General features: G+C 38.2%; 1 protein-coding gene across 3 annotated transcripts in view; it reads right to left on the reverse strand.

Annotated features, from left to right (window-relative positions):
* Nucleotides 1–17,924, reverse strand: part of C2cd3 (C2 domain containing 3 centriole elongation regulator) — a 161,772-nt gene that overhangs the window by 39,916 nt on the left and 103,932 nt on the right. For all 3 annotated transcript variants that reach the window (XM_047517678.1, XM_047517677.1, XM_047517679.1), the window contains exons 23-26: nt 16,979–17,581; nt 13,626–13,964; nt 5,831–5,969; nt 3,294–3,358 (exon numbers count right to left, since the gene is read on the reverse strand). In XM_047517678.1, coding sequence (XP_047373634.1) covers nt 3,294–3,358; nt 5,831–5,969; nt 13,626–13,964; nt 16,979–17,581 — 1,146 coding nt within the window. The remainder of the gene's footprint in view (nt 1–3,293; nt 3,359–5,830; nt 5,970–13,625; nt 13,965–16,978; nt 17,582–17,924) is intronic.

Consider the following 17,924-nt stretch of genomic DNA (forward strand, 5'->3'; position numbering starts at 1 on the left):
TCAAAACACTAGAAAAAAATAGGGATAGTAGGAACATACCTGAACATTATAAAGGCTATTTATGCTAAGCCCATGGCCAACAACATTCTTAACGGAGAAAAACTGAAACCATTCCCTTTAAAAACGGGAACAAGACAGGGATGTCCTCTTTCACCACTTCTATTCAACATCGTTCTTGAAATACTAGCCAGAGCAATTAGAGAGATTAAAGAAATTAAAGGGATACAAATAGGAAAAGAGGAACTTAAGCTGTCACTATTTGCTGATGACATGATTCTATATTTAGAGGATCCAAAAACTTCCTCCAGAAAACTTCTAGACCTCATCAATGAATTCAGCAAAATAGTAGGCTAATCTCACCCCAATTAGAATGGCGATTATCAAGAATACAAGCAACAACAGGTGTTGGCGAGGATGTGGGGAGAAAGGTACACTCGTACATTGTTGGTGGGGCTGCAAATTAGTGCAGCCACTCTGGAAAGCAGTGTGGAGATTCCTTAGAAAACTTGGAATGGAACCACCATTTGACCCAGCTATCCCACTCCTTGGCCTATACCCAAAGGACTTAAAATCAGCATATTACAGAGATATAGCCACATCAATGTTCATAGCTGCTCAGTTCACAATAGCCAGATTGTGGAACCAACCTAGATGTCCTTCAATTGATGAATGGATAAAGAAACTGTGGTATATATATACAATGGAATATTACTCAGCCATAAAGAATGATAAAATTATGGCATTTGCAGGCAAATGGATGAAATTGGAGAATATCATGCTAAGTGAGATAAGCCAATCTCAAAAAACCAAAGGACGAATGATATCGCTAATAAGTGGATGATGACACATAATGGGGGGTGGGAGGGGTTAGTGTTAGGGTTAGAGTTAGGGTTAGGGAGGGGGGCAATAATGGAGGAAGGAAGGACTGTATAGAGGGAAAAGAGGGGTGGGAGGGGTGAGGGGGAGGGAAAAAAATAACAGAATGAATCAAACAACATTACCCTATGTAAATTTATGATTACACAAATGGTATGCCTTTATGCCATGTACAGAGAAACAACATGTATCCCATTTGTTTACAATAGAAAAAAAAGTAGGCTATAAAATCAATATGCATAAATCTAAAGCATTTTTATACACAAGCGATGAAACATCTGAAAGGGAAATGAGGAAAACAACTCCATTTGTAATAGACTCAAAGAAAATAAAATACTTGGGAATCAATCTAACCAAAGAGGTAAAAGATCTCTACAATGAAAACTACAAAACATTGAAGAAAGAAATTGAGGAAGACCTTAGAAGATGGAAAGATCTCCCATGTTCTTGGATAGGCAGAATTAATATTGTTGAAATGGTCATACTAGTAAAAGTGCTGTACAGATTCAATGCAATTCCAAGTAAAATCCCAAGGATGTGCCTTACAGAAATAGAGTAAGCAATCATGAAATTGATCTGGAAGAATAAAAAACCCAGAATAGCTAAAGCAATCCTTAGCAGGAAGAGTGAAGCAGGGGGTATCGTAATACCAGAACTTCAACTATACTACAAAGCAATAGTAACAAAAACGGCATGGTAGTGTTACCAAAATAAACAAGTAGATCAATGGTACAGAATAGGGGATACGCACACAAACCCAAATAAATACAATTTTCTCATACTAGACAAAGGGGCCAAAAATATGCAATGGAGAAAAGATAGCCTATTCAACAAATGATGCTAGGAAAACTGGAAATCCATATGCAACAGAATGAAACTAAACCCCTATCTCTCACCCTGCCCAAAACTCAACTCAAAATGGATCAAGGACTTCAGAATCAGACCAGAGACCCTTCATCTTATAGAAGAAAAAGTAGGTTCAAATCTTCAACATGGCGGCTTAGGATCAGACTTCCTTAACAGGACTCCCATAGCACAAGAAATAAAAGCAAGAATCAATAACTGGGATAGATTCAAACTAAAAAGTTCTCTCTCAGCAAAGGAAACTATCAGTAATGTGAAGAGAGAACCTACAGAGTGGGAGAAAATCTTTGCCACTCATACTTCAGATAGAGCACTAATCTTCAGAATATATAAAGAACTCAAAAATCTCTACACCAAGAATACAAATAATCCAATCAACAAATGGGCTAAGGAAATGAATAGACACTTTACAGAAGAAGATCTAGAAGCAATCAACAGATATATGAAAAAATGTTCAACATCTCTAGTAATAAGAGAAATGCAAATCAAAACCACCCTAAGATTCCATCTCACCCCAATAAGAATGGCGATTATCAAAAATACAAGCAACAATAGGTGTTGGCTAGGATGTGGGGAAAAAGGTACACTCATACAATCCTGGTGGGGTTGCAAATTAGTGCAGCCACTCTGGAAAGCAGTGTGGAGATTCCTCAGAAAGCAGGCAAATGGATGAAATTGGAGACTATCATGCTAAGTGAGATAAGCCAATCTCAAAAAACTGAAGGACGAATGATCTCACTGATACGCGGATGATGACACATAATGGAGGGTGGGAGGGGGGCAAGAATGGAGGAGAGAGGGACTGTATAGAGGGAAAAGAGTGGTGGGAGGAAGGAGAGAATAACAGAATGAATCAAACACCATTACCCTTTGTAAATGTATGATTACACAAATGGTATGCCTTTACTTCATATACAAACATAAACAACATGTATCCCATTTGTTTATAATAATAAAAAAAAACACTACTGGGTTATGCCTCTGAATAAATGGTTGTTGAGTAAAACTGGGTTCAAGGACCATGATGTCAGCATCTCTCTCAGAGGGTTTTGTTTGTTTGTTTGTTTGTTTTGCAGTGCTGGGATTGAACCCAGAGCCTTGTACTTGCAAGGCAAGCACACTACCAACTGAGCTATATCCCTCAGCCCTCTTAGTGGGTTTTTAAAATCAGGAAAAAAATAAGTTGTCTTGTGTACTGCGTGAAAATGCTAATGTCTTACTTTACAAGCCAATCAGTGAAAGGTCTAACATCATATAAAGTGGAGAGAAATGACTCGTGTGTGGCATGCTGGACACTGTGGTTTACTGATAGATACAGCTGGAAAGATTCAGATGTACTTGGATTTCTTTACTAAGCAGCTAATCAAACAATATAATTTCTAAGTATTTAAATTCTACTGGAGAACAATGTGGGCTTCTGTGGAATTTTCCCCAACCCCCAAATATCTGCATCCCTAGCACCATCAGTGCCATGGCTTCACTTGGTAAAAAAAAGACTGCAAATTGTCAACAGGACGTAGCTTATTTTTGGAGTCACAGAACAGAGTTCCTACCTCCTTTATGCCAGACTTTGAAGACCAGGGTTTGCTGTGGGTCCAGAAGCAGCTCTTTTGATAGCCTATTGAGAAAAACAATCACCATAATTAACTGTGAAGGAATCTTCTGTAGTCTGAATCTTAGATTTGAAGATTTCTTGTAGTTTGCAAAGCAATTTCCCAATATTGTTTTGCTTCATCCTCACAGCCATATTCTAGGATATGTTTTTATCTTCACAGTCAAAATGAGGGGATGACAGCTCAGAGAGGGGAAATAACTTGCCAAGATTTGAAAATGGGCTCCCAAGATGCAGCACTTCCCCTCATCCTGGTATCTACCACATTTAAACTGTTTCCCTAACAGAACTGAGTATGGGAAGGGAGCTTCACAACATGTAATTAACAGTTTTATTGAGAGTGGGTAAGGATTATTTTTAAGTTTTAAGGTGAGAGAATGGTAAGAAAGGAAGAGGGAAAAAAGAACATTTATTGAACATTTATTTACCTTTAGGCATGGTGCCAAGTGTTTCATATGCATTTAATCTATGCAAAAACCTGTAACATGGACACAATTCTGCTTTATAATCCTGAAGCCAGACTCAGAGAGGAAAAGTGATTTACTTAAGGTCATGTAAGAGTAAGTGGCAGGGCTGGGATTTGAACTTTGGTACACCTCCTACACTGTGCAGGAGGTAAGGCAACAAAATAAGAATGTGCCCAACTTTCAATGTAAAGAAGCTGAAGTGGAATTTACTAACTACCTCTAATATATTTTATATGAAGAAAATTACAGTTTTCAATTAAAAACTAAAGTGTGAAGTTCTAAACCAGGGGCCAATACTTTAGGTGAGTAAGACAGAGAGCCAGAGAAAACCAAGAGATTTAATTTCATCCCCCAAACAGCACTAGTGAACCTACTGGGGAGCCTACTTCAAAATAAAGGAAAGACACTATGCTAAGTGAAACTAACACAGTGTTAGGATTCTAAATGTAGACTCACCTTTGAATTCCAACTGTATTACTGGCACTAGAGTGATTCAGGGAATATCTTTGAGCTCTGGTTCTCCCTACTAAATGGGATAATAGTATCTACCCATAAGGTGTTAGGAGGATCAACTGAAACAATTTTGTGATAAAGAAATTGTGAACAGCACTACTCTTTTCATTTTTCTTCTAATTCTGCCTTTGTTACAAACAAAATTATGTAACTTGCCTTGACCATAGTCTCCTCAACTATAAAGTTCAGAGACAACATCAGGAGCTTGCTAAAAGTTCCTTCATGGAGTTTGTGAAGTTTTGTAATTATTCTGTTAGGCTGTGAATGAACAAACTGCCTCCTCTTAGAAGTTTAATCCTCTGGTTTCCTGACGTTTGGGATAGATTTGATATTTTAGATGAGTATCCTGGCTACTATGTCCTGAATTTCTATAATTTCCAGTAGCTCACTATAATATCACTGAGTTTTCAGCTCCAGACTCAGTCTAGCTTCTCAAATTACACAACTCAACATGTGCGCAATTGCTGAGACTCAAGTACACAAACATTGTGAGAAAATAGATCAGCGAATGTACTATAGCTAATGTCGGTGGACAAGAACTAAACTTTGTAAAAGATGAGACAGTGTAATTATGATGGTAACAATAATTAGCATTAGCATCCACACTTTTAACAATGCCTGGTAAGAGAAGAAAAGGAAGGACAAACCCCGTGCTCCACTTGTGGACCCTCTATGCTAGCCCCCTACCTCTTAGACGCACTGCAACATGATTGACAAAACTCCACCTCCTATTTTTTGAGCTTGTCAAAGGAGAGTTAACATGTGTTATATACATGCTACATACTGTGAAGTAGTATTTCTAAATACCATCTAATTTGGACCTTATAATGACCGTATAAGATTATACTCGCTTTGCAGATGAGGAATCGGAACTAATTTGTTCATACAGCTAGTAAATAACAGAGATGGGGTTGGAGGTCAAGTCTCTCTGGCTCTAAAGCCAAGGCTCCAGAGTGTTTTCCAAGGATGAATAATACACAGTCTTTCCTGAGGTTAGCTCTCTGTGACTGGAATGTTCTTTCCACACTACCTCATCTGAACAACTTGTATACATTCTTCAATATTTAGCAGAGGTATCTTATTTATGAAGCTTACCCTGAATTTCCAGGTTGGCCCAAATAATATTTTTAGTCTGAGCTCTACCACCATCCTTTTTACATCTGTTATAGCATGTGTCCCACTTGATTATAATTTTTTATTTGTATTTCTACCCAGGTAGACCATGAACTTAATAGCAGAGAATCTTCAATGCTGAGTGCCTAGAACTGAGGCAGGCATATAAGAGGGTGCCTCACTGAAAAGTTTCTGAGCTATACTGATTAGCGTTAAAAACACCACATTAAACCTTTAACTCACTGCTAGCACTAGTAAATTCATAAGCACTAGAATTAAATAACTGCCTGCATAAGAAAAGTATTTTCCAGGTCTGCTTAAATATTGTGTTAATTACTTGCTTTGTTTATTCTGGGAGGTCAATGGAGCATTAGCAAATACAAACCTTGTCTGCTGTTGAAAATTCCAGATGGGAGAATCTGTGTTTTCAATCACTTGGGTGTATACAGGAGATAGCTCATCAGCTGTTGCAAAGGATACACAACAACTGGGTATCGATACTTTTCGCTCTGTCAAGGGGCTCCCTGGAATAGAACATAAAGTGACTGTACTTTAGGGTAACAAAGAGAATGTGCTAGAAGAAGCCTTCCACTATACAGGTACAAGCAGGACCATTCCTAGCCCTTTCCTACTTTTGGGTCTTTGAGTTACTCCCTGTATCTGAAATGTGTCTAGTGACCTTTCCACTACTGCAACTGTTCTTTTAAGGCTCTTTTCATAAACCCTCTTCAGCAAGAAGGGATTTCTCCCATCTCTTTGTGGGATGGAAATACTAGGGGGAGAGAAGAAAGAACTGCACAGTCACACTTAAGAGTCAGATGACCAATAATTAGCTCTACCACACACACTCTGTGTGACCTTGGTCAAGGACTGTTTAGGTCACAGCTCCTTCAACTAAAATGGGACATATTATAATCAGCTAAGATGGTTATAAGGATTAAGAATATACACTAAGAGTAGATAAAATGTATCACTTACTCTGTGGCAGGTACTGTTCAAAGAAATTTACACATATTAACTCATTGAATCCTTAAAACAACCCTATGAGATAGGTATTATTATTATTATTCCCATTATATAGATTTTAAAAACCTGGGTATGGAAAGATTAAGTTAGTTGGTCACACATTTATTACATGGTAGAACTGAGAGTGAAATTTAAGCATTCAGGCTCCAGGGTTCATGCTCTATAAACCGTGTCCTACTTTTGTCTCAATGAAGTGTTAAAAAACCCCATAGTACTGTGTGAAACACTGGCTACTAAGCTGGTGTTCATTTTTATAAGATCAGGTTTCCAATGTGGGAGATTCAGTGAAGTCATTTATTCTGTCTTAAAACAATGTAAAATGAAGATGGTGGATGATACTAGATAATCTAATTTAGCTGTTTAATAAAAATTACCCACTAGCCACAGGTGGCTATTCAATGTTAAATTAATTAAAATTAAATAAGATTAAAAATTCACTTCCTGGGTTGAAGATGTAGCTCAGTAGTAGAATGCTTACCTAACATGTGCAAGGCCCTGGTTTTAATCCCCAGCACAGGGGGAAAAAGTCATCAGTTCTTTGTTTATACTAATCATATTTTAAGTGCTCAATAGCTGTATGGGGCAAATGACCACCATATTGGACAGTGAAGACACAGAGCACTTCCACCATAGAATAAAGTTCTTTTGGACAGTTCTGAATAAGAGATGCTAAAATACAGACTCTATATTCTATAAGGTTTCTTTTGGCTCTAAAATGCTATAAATGTCTGATGAAGGAAAAAGAGAAGAGCAGAAACCATAAAATAAAAGAAAAAGCAGTATTACTTAACCAAAATTTATGTGCTCCAGAGGAACGAATTCTGTATGTGGATTCTAACTGGTTTTGTCCTATTTCTAACCCATGGTTTCTTCAAATTCATACTTTCATTTTTTCCTTATAGATGAAGTTCATCTTTGAGGCTCCACCTTGCTCTCATCTATCTGGATGGTCCTTTCAGTAACTATTCCTCTGTCACTCTGGGCAGAAAACAATCTGATGAACATTTCGATCCTGGGAACTGCTTATTTTATTCAACCCTACAATCAGTATATCATTTAATAAGTACTTTTAAAAAACAGGCTTCAGCACCATCTCTTCTGAGAAGCCTCTATCTTCTTAAAAGTTTTATTTTAGTGAAACTAATTAATATTTTATATATCTATATCTATATCTATATCTATATCTATATATTTTTTTTTGGTGGTGCTGGGGATTGAACCCAGCTGGGGATTGTACATGCTAGCAAGTCCTCTACCAACTGAGCTATATCGCCAGCCCCTAAGTATTTATATGGATTGATTTGCTTAGCATCTATCCCACCTACTTTTATTATATTATATTCCTTGATTATAGAGACTGAAAGGGTTAAAAACTACATTTCCAAGACACTTACAGCCAGGATATATGAGGAAAATTGCTTTCTACCACTTAAGATACCTTCACAAAAGATGTGTGTGGCATATGTGAGGCAGAAGACATCCTTCCTCTCTTGCATTTGCTAATAACATGGAAACTGCAGAGATACTATGTTTTCTACTCCAGGGTTTGGTCCTGGATTTTGCCATTGGCAATGGCAATGAGGACAGTTTGTGATTCCTGAACTTGTTTTGGCACTATAGTCTGAACTTAAAAGTAATCTCTTAGTAGAGTTTCCCTCATGAAAGTTTAGCCTAAAGTCCAGTCCTGTAAGCCTTTCTAATGACATGAAATACCTTAATATTCCATAGTAACCTGCTTTCTGCTTAAAACAGCTGGAATGGGTTCTGTTTTCCTATAACTAGACTCTGCCTGATATAACCTTCCCTTCCTTACTTTCCTTTGTGGGTTTTCTTTTTTTTTTTTTTTTCCCCCTATGGTACTACAGATCGAATTCAGGACCTTACATATCCTAGGCCTGAGTTCCACCACCAAGCTACATCTCCTTTTTTATTTTGAGGCAGCATCTTGCTAAATTGTTCAGGCTGGTCTTGAATTTGTAATCCTCCCACCTCAGCCTCCTGAGTAGCTGTACCTGGCAGTCTTAAGCTGCTCAACTGATTTCTACCAATAAAATGTAAACTCTCACCACTAGGAAGAGATAATTTGCCTCTATCACAGCAGCTCTTACAGTATTCTATAGTAATTTGTATTTCCTTCAGTAGACTGAAGATGCACAAAGGGCCCAAGGTCCTTATAATAGGTTTGCAGAATCCCCTCTGCCCTCTGTTTATAGAAGGTTGCCAGGGTTGGAGAAGAGAGAGAAGGTGACTCATCTGCATGCATGCACACCAGCAGAGGTTTCCAGAAACAGAGATCATCAGAGAGGATCACTTGCTATTCTGAGAAGCAAGACATCTTGGTTCCCGTGTTCTCAATTACTGATTTAGTACACCTCCTAATTCTAGTTCCCTGGACCTCAGTTTTCTCATCTGAAATGTGCTGTCAATTACTTTCCACAATAATTTTTTTTTTTTTTTTTTTTTTGGTAACAGGGATTGAACTGGAGGCCCTTTACCACTGAGTTATATCCCCAGTTGCTTTTAGTTTTTATTTTATTTTGGCTAAGTTGCTTAGGGCCTCACTAAGTTGCTGAGGTTGGCCTTGACCTTGGGAATCAGCCTCCCAAGTTGCTGGGATTACAGGATTATATTAAGGTATTTCATATCATTGGAAAGGTTTAAAGGACTGGGCTTTAGGTTAAACTTTCATGAGGGAAACTCTATTAAGAGATTACTTTTAAGTTCAGACTATAGTGCCAAAACAAGTTGCTGGGATTACCACCATAACCAGTTTCATAATAAATTCTAACTCGGTAGATGTATACCGATATTGCTCTGATCTCTTTCTTATACCTTTGGCTCCCCCTCCCACTGAGTTTTACTTGTAAAGCAACTATTTACTAAAGGTCTTGAAACAAAATTGCTATTTTGACTTTGGAAGAGAATTGTTCTTTACTCAGTCATAAGCAGAAATACTCCTTTTAGCCAAACAAGCAGGTGATAAATCAGGTTTCCCTGGCTTTCCCCTTGTGTGTAGAAATTCATTTGGGCCTGTTTACATTTCTGGAAAAGGTCAAGTTTTGAAACACATTTGGAGGTGGCCCAAAAGAAAGTTGCTATACCTCTCACAGGGTTGAGACATACTTTGAGAGCAGTTAAGAAGACCTGAGCTGAATCAGTTTTACCATTTCAGAGTTTTCATTGAATTTCCTGTGTTTGTATGAAAAGTAGTCTTATGAATCAAGAATGGCATAATTGTTTTAATGAGATTAAAATAACTTCTTATATTTGTTTTGAGAAACTGTTTTCTTACACACTAAACTCACGTTGATCATACTATGAAAGTCACCTAAGATAGGTATCTCTCCCTATTTTACAAACAAGGCATCCAAGGAACAGAAAATGTACCTGATTAACTAGAATTTGGAAGAACCAGCCAGGTTTCTGACTCCTTCTCCAGGGTTTTTCCATTGTAATATTTCTAAATAACTCTAGTTAAGAGAAAAGCTTCTCCTCTCTAGCCTAAAGTGATTGGATGAAAACTTTCCCCTCAGGAATGTCCAATTTTGTATGTTATACAAATTTAGTCCAGTTCTATTAAGCTAACATTAACTGACACCTCTGTATCATGCAGGTACAACATGAGTCAGATTTGGTTCTGGATCCGAGAGAGACAGATACAAAGAGAACATTATAAAAGTGCAGGGGGTGTGGGAACCCAGAGATGTCTGTCCTCCTGCCTGGGTGGGCTAATGAGCACTTCTAGACATTGATGATACTGCAGCTGATTTTGTTTACTGGGTGATAACATATTCCTTCAAATCACTTTACCTTCTCAGTTCTTCAGTTGCCTCATTTGTAAAACAAGGCTAGACATAACTGTCTTGTCAAACATACTCAGGCTGGCCCTGAACTCCTTGGCTTAGACCATTCTTTTGTCTCAGCCTCCTGAACAGCTGGAATTATAGGCATGTGCTACCCTGTGCAGCTTAATGTTGTTTCTTAATGGAAAGTTTCTCAGAGCTTTTTCTAACAAAAGCAACTAAGAAACGTATTTTCAGAACCAGGACTAAAGTGTGGCCACAGAAAGTTTCAAAGTTGCTTCAAGTTTAAGCTTTGCTAAGGGCAAATCTCCTAGAAAAAGGTCTGTTTGGGAATCCTCAGCACCAGGCTTTGCAGAAAGACAACTAATTTTCTTCCTCAAGAAGCAGCCTCCAAGGCTTGAAAGGGTCAGGCACACTGAGTTCACTGTTGAAGGCAGGAGGAAAGCAAATGCTGATACTATGGAAGCATGTAAATGATTTTTACAAAAGCCTGATGAGTTACAGCTCACTCAGGGGGTGGCTGCCCTCAGCTCCATATTCTTTGAAAATGAGTTGAAGAGAATCTTAGACATGAGCTTGTATGACCATCACATTTTACAGTTGAGAAAAAGGGAAATGGGCTTGCTCAAAGTCACAAAAGAAGTTAAGGCTCAGATAGGGCCAGAGTCCAGTCTTCTGACCCCTATTCCAGAACTCTACTATATATAGTTATCATTTGGAAGGCACATTTCAGAGACAACGGGCAGGTCTGTACTCTCAGGACCCAGCACAGCATCTAACTGACACACAAATGTCTGAGGGGGGAAGGACTTTTGGCCTTATCACTGCAAGGTTGAACACAGGATACAATAGGGATCTCTGAAAGTCAGGTGTCCACCTGACTGTGTAGCCTTCAGCTGGTTACACAGAGAGAGACCAAATAAGTTATTACAGGTTTATAACTCCTGAGAAATATGAGAGGTGTTATAGCTCATATTCACAAGACAGGAGGACATATATTTGCTTGGCTACATCAGGGTACAAGGTTACAAAAATAAACAACACGCTGTTCCTGTCCCAAAGGAATACACAGCCTAATGGAGAGACACACTAACAGACATTTTTAGTATAGAGTAATATGATATAAAAGTGGAAACTTGTGGGAAAGTAGTGGTGTAACGGAAAAGCTCTGGCAGGCTTACGGCTAACAGGGGTGGTCAGGGTAGGCTTCAAAGTGTTGGTGTCCCTCTAAAATGGAATGTAAACCATATTTCTGCATACTGAATTTTATCTTCAATGCAACTGCAAAAAACAAAACAAAAATCCTTGCAAAAATCAAAGAAGCTTTTTGGTACTTTCCTTAAATTCATTCATCTACTGATTCTTTTCCTCTTTAAAAAATTCAGTTTTTATATATTAGACGTCACAAAATTGGGTGCTTGGGAAGGCCATAAAAAAGTAAAAATTGTTTCCCAATTTTGCGACTCATATTGGACCTCAGTATCTCTAATACAGCAACATAGGACTATTTGGAAAAGACTGTTCTGAGGTAACATGCTTCAAGATCTTAGGTACGCAAAAGATATGTGATGTTTAAGAACCTCACGGGTCATTTTGGATGCCTGTACTCCCCAGAGTAATGGCTGTTGGTGGTATGAATGGGGAGAAGTAAGAATGAAAGATAAATATTCGTAGCATGAATTTTGTTTCTGTTCTAAAGTACACAAGGACACAGAACAGTTTGGAAAGCCAATATGGATATGATAGGGGACAAATAGGATGGCTATATCACAAGAAGTATCATGAAACCTGGATTCATAAAGCTATAGTTGTCTGGTTCTCACAGCTACCACACACTCAAATTGTTAATCATAGCCACTTAAAGGATGAAAAATTTAAGACAAAGAAAAATTCACATGCATGCATGCACACACGGACATACATATTCTGTTGGTTAGGAGCACACAGATAAATATGTTCCTACTAGAATGTTATTTCCACAGGGCACCATATTGTCTATCTTATTCACTACTTTATCCCTGGCACTAAAGACAGTGCTTAGCACGTAGCAAATACTACAATAAGTTTTGTTGCTATGTGAATGAACCTATTGTGAATGAACAAATGAGATAAGGTCTTTGCTCTTGAGCAGCTTAAATCTAGTGAAGAAGAAAATCATGGAAACAATTTTAGTACCATGTGATAGACACTGTGCTGAAGAAGGCAAAAGTGGTAGGGGAGCAAATGGGAGGGGGCCTTTATGTCACCTTTGATACATGGTGATGTTTCAGCTGAATCTTGGGAGAGGAGATGGAATGAACCAGGTAAAAGAAAAGAATGACAACAAGGGGAAAATCAAAGGGAGAGTGCAAGAATGAATAAAGGTAAGGTAGGAATTCTTTATTCCATGAATTCCTTTGACAGTGGTGAAGTCTATGGGCCTTTTAACAGTGTTTCCTTAAAATGTGTAATATAGAAGCCAAGTGTTGTAATCCACACTTGTAATCACCACCACTTGGGAGGCTGAGATAGGAGGATTGCAAGTTCAAGGTCGGCCTCAGCAACTTAGTGCAATCCTGTAGCAAAATTTAAAAAACACATAATATTAAATATGCACAAGATTATAAGGCAATTCAATTAGACTACACAGTTATGGATACTTAAAAGAACTCTGTGATATGGATATGTCTTATTAATAAGATCTAATGACAATAACCACTGTAATTTGAAAGAAATGTTAGGTATAAATGATATTCCAAGATATATGCAATAATCATATATGCACATTTCATAATGTGATATGAAAATATCTGTGATTTCTACTGATGATGCCATCACAGGTACTATTTTAAAAAATTAAAAAAATTAATTAGAATAAAAACATTTAAAAATTCTAATTAGAAGTTAATAAAAATAAAAATGGAATTATTTTCTTATTCAAGTCACCGACTCTCAGTTTCATTTATGAATTCCTTAGGGGTTTATGGATCTAGTGTTAAGAATTTCCTGATTCTAGGTATATGTTGAAGGCCTGAGTGAGTGGCAATGGAGAAGAGGAGATTTCTGAGAAATTTAAGAGACAGAACAATTTAATAGATGTGATGATTTGATGATAGATAAAGAAAAGAAAGATATCTAGGTAGATGTTCAAGTTTCTAGACTGGGAAATTTATGATATGCCACATTAGGCTATTGAAAAAGATCAGCTTTAAGTTCAGAAAAGTTTTCATGGTACTTTAAGCTTGGGAAATATAATAATTATTGATAATCAACCATTTTTATAGATCCTGTCATGATTTCAAAGATTTATGAAGATAGGTCCATGTCCTGAGAAGTCAGAAATTTGCTCCAGGATAAGTGAGCAGAGCCTACCTTTCAAGCTCAAGTGCATTGCTCTTTCTACCAGGATACTGACTGCAAAAGTTCCTTCCAACTCATCAGGGACCTCCTGGACCAGGCAGACTTCAGCTGTGGTGCTATTGCAGGGGACCTGGGTGGAGGCAGATGATTTTTGGTGGCCACAGGGTGGAGAGAGCTGGATCTCATCATTCCTTCTGGGCGGCTGCTCAGACTCACTGTGGCTGCTGCAGTCCATGGAATCCAACTCAAGAGTGGACTCAGTGTGTGGAGAAAGAGAAGAAAGAACCACATGAACTCGCAAGGCAGCTCCTGAGAGGTTGGAAGCGTTACGTCCAAACAGAGGATACACACCTGGAAGAGGATAGAGGAGAACAAGCCTTGGCAAGCAAGAACCAAGAACACTCTCTAATCTTGGAGGAAATACTCACTGATGGTACATGTGGTCCTCTCTCTTGTGACAGGTCTACAGGCTCCAACACACCAATTTGCAAAAGCAACTATGAAGTTGATAGGCAATGTGAGAATTTTTACAATGTCTCTATTATCTCCATGAATGTTAGTGAGATCTCTGATTTGAAGCCAAAACCAAAGACAATCAGGCAGAGTTGTTGTGGAAGAGATTCATGCACTGGGAGCAACTAGCTGAGTCTAAGATTTCTCTTTGTCTTTTTCTTTTTGGTAATGTTGTGGATTGAACCAAGGGCTTTGTACATGCTAGACAAATACTCTACTTCTCAGCTGTATCCCCAGCCCAAATCCAATATTTTATGAAATCACGAGTGTCCTCTTCTCTTCTTCATCTCCCATAGGCTCCTATTTTAAGACTTCTCCCCATCAGGAAATTGTACTGGTACTCAATTGAACCTTGCTTCACCAATTAAATATATGCTGGCAGTAACCCTGATGATCATTTGGAAGGGAAGCAGGAGGCAGCAGCAGGAGGCAAGAAAAAGTAAGGGAACTAATAGTAGTTGAGTCTTTTTCATGCGCCAGAATCTCAGAGGGATTAAGTAACCTGCCAAGATCACTATACCAGTAAGTGGCAGATTTAAACCTAGGGATTTGAACTTTGCTGGCTTGCTGCATGTTAAAATGAGATTTTACTTATAAAGCAGAAGGCACCAATAGTTCCTTCTGAATCTCAAAGTTTGCTCTGTTAGACTCAATTCAAGAAAGTGGAGTTAACTGATTCACATATGGCAGTAAGACAGAACTTTCTGGTCTATTTTATTTTTAAATAAATTATTTTCTTCCTGATATAATATGTAAATTGTTATGATTATGACAAACAGAAAATAAGGGCAAGTCATAAGAGGGAAGACACCCAAAGGCAACACAATTAAATCCTTATCTATCCTCAGGAAACTTAATAGTATGTAGAAGTCAGCTGGATGAATGCCTGGATGGATTGACTGATTTATTCAACAGACACAAAAATGCAATGCCTTGTATATAAAGCCCTTGACAAGTGGATGAAAAGCTCAGACTAGTGGAATGTAGAGAAGTCTGAGGGATGTGGATGATATAAAAAGTTAAATAATCTCTTTGGTATTGCTTAATAAAAAGGTTCGTATATGTTAGATGATCTATATTCAGTGTCCCAAAATCTACATTCTTCAGAAAAATGAAGTTAAAAGCCTTTCTTTATGAATGTTCATTCAAGTGCCCTTGGCTCACTTCAAAGACTTTTCCTCTTGTCTCTCTGAAGTGATTCTAAGCCAGCCTCAATAAATAGGGCACAGAGCATTTGATGAGGTGTTCCACTGGGCCAGATCCACACCTGCTGGGTCCAGAGAGTTCAGACAATTTGGACAATCACCCCAATACACTCAGTTCTTCTCTTTTAACCTGGGTCATCTGCTCAACTAAAGGATCAGAGTAAAATAGGGTCATGACTCAGTTTATTCAGTTGTAAAATAGGGGAGATAACTCACCTTATAGGAGTGTTATACTGAATACATATGTTTGTTAAGAAATCTAGTGTGGCTATCTGCAATTCATTCTGTACTACAGTTGACAGAATTTTTTTTTTTTTTTTTAAAGCATGCAGAGTTATGTTACTCCTCTATTCAGAACCTATTACAATAGCTTTCCGTAGCTTTTGGGGAAAAGTCCAAACTTTTCTACTTAGAAGTGAGAATGGAAACAGTACTCTTGCCTACCACTCTAGCTTTATCTCCCACTATTCCCAACCTGTGTATCCTATGATCCAACAGTCCCTACTTATAGCACCTGAAATGTATCCAACCACTTGATGCCTCTGTGTCTCCACAGGTGCTCTTCCCTCTTGTGGCTCAGCAATAGAGCACTTGCCAGCAAGTGTGCAGCATTGGGTTCAATTCTCAGCACCTCATATAAATAAATGAATAAAATAAAGGTCTATCAACATCTTTAAAAAAAAAAAATATATATATATATATATAATAGTTTTCTTTCCTCCTTTCCTGGGCTTATCTCTAAATCCTTTTGAAACTTGGAGGTCAAGTACCACTTTCACTGAGATGTCATCTTTGCACCAGAGATGCTGCATCCCTATGCTCCCAGAGCACCACTTAGAATACCTTTCTTCAGTTCTTATGCTTCCCTGTAATTATTTTACTGTTGTATTCTCACAGTAGGCATCAAAATCAAAGAGGCCAGGGATTATTTCTTACTCATCTTTGAATTCCCAGGGCTAAGCACAGGTATCAAGAAAGTACCCAATTTATACCATCCGTAAAATGTTACCTTTTTCTTTTATGCATTGTGAATTGGTTCATTACCACGTAGATTTTCTTAATGTGTTCAAATGTGCTGGCCAGAGAGGATGTATTTCCTGATTTCCTTAGCAGGTATTCCTTTCAGTGTAATTAATAAACTATCACCCTAGATTATTAAATAGGTTTTTATACATGTGGTTAAAGGTAGTCCCCTACATTTACTCATTCTATACACATTAACTGAGTATTTGCAATATTCTAGGCACTATGTTAAGTGCAAAAATCTGATGAATTTGGATGCACTCTAGTGTTACAAAGTTCAGAGCCAGTTCTTGGATCTTTAGTGACCCCAAGGAACTGTAACTTGGGAATTCTAGTCAGTGGACTGCTTTCTTTGAAATCTCATTAATTACAAGAAGCATTACTACATTATCATTAATCTTTCATCATGCAATAATGGAAAGAACATTTAGTATTTTGTGACTCTGGGCAGGTTACCCAATCTCTCTGAGCTTCCATTTTCATGACTATAAAATGGGTTTAATACATATCCCACAAGATTGTTGGGAGGATCAAACAAAATAATATTGGACAGGATATATCACACAGTCCTTAACACATAGTAGATACTCAAATCATAAGAGCTGAGTCTGGCTCTTCACTTACCACTGACAGTTAGTGTCCTTGCTGACCTCTCCCCAAGTCTGGCTAGGTCCACGTAGGCTGAGCCAATCCAGCTGTCCGTCTGATGGGGCCTCTCTATGCTATCATTGCCATAAGCTCGCCACACTTGGATCTCTAGCCTCTCTTCCCTGAAGTACCAAAGTAGTGAAGGGCCCCGAATTACTTCTGCTTTTTTGGATGCCTTGAAAGTAACCATGACCTGATTTTTGATTGCAGATTCTTTAGGCTTCTTGAGGGGAGTCCAGAAGGCTTCATGATCATAGAGCTTATAGCGAAGGTAGCAATATGTGCTCTTATGAATGTGTGTGTGGCCAGCAAGCAGCACGCAATGGATGGGCAGCCATAGTCTTGGGGTGGAGATGGTGACAGTGGCTGGTTCCTCTTCATCCATCTTGACAAGATCTTTCAGGCTATTCTCAAAGTTCCATCCTAACAACTCAGCAGCTTCTAATACCCGTTCTCGATCTCCAGGATGGGTGAAGGAAACAGAAAGCTCCAGACCACCCACAATCTTCTGTAAAAGTTCCAAACCATGAGGTAGACTCCCGTCTTCTGGTAAAATGACAGGATACCATCCTGTGATTCCTTATGGGAGAGAGAAAAGATTTTCAGTTATTGTCTTAAAAGAAAAAAAAAAACTTACCCCTTTTCTACTCCAGATTATCAATCAGCTTGGCTCAAGACAGAAAAGAAAACATCCACCAACAGTGAGTTAGAGCTTGTCTTCTATCTGACCATTGAGAGGTGATGAGATTAGAAGGGAAGAACAAAGGCTAGGAGTTGGAAGACCTGAGTTCTCTCTTTGGCTCAGCCCAAAATCAGTGGTTTATTTTGAGTAAACCATTAATCTCTCAGCTTTGCTTTATCTCACAAATGGGAAAATTAATGCTGATCTTGTTTATCAAAGTTGTTACAATTGCTAAGTGAG

Source organism: Sciurus carolinensis, chromosome 11 (assembly GCF_902686445.1).
Source record: "Sciurus carolinensis chromosome 11, mSciCar1.2, whole genome shotgun sequence".
NCBI lineage: Eukaryota > Metazoa > Chordata > Mammalia > Rodentia > Sciuridae > Sciurus > Sciurus carolinensis.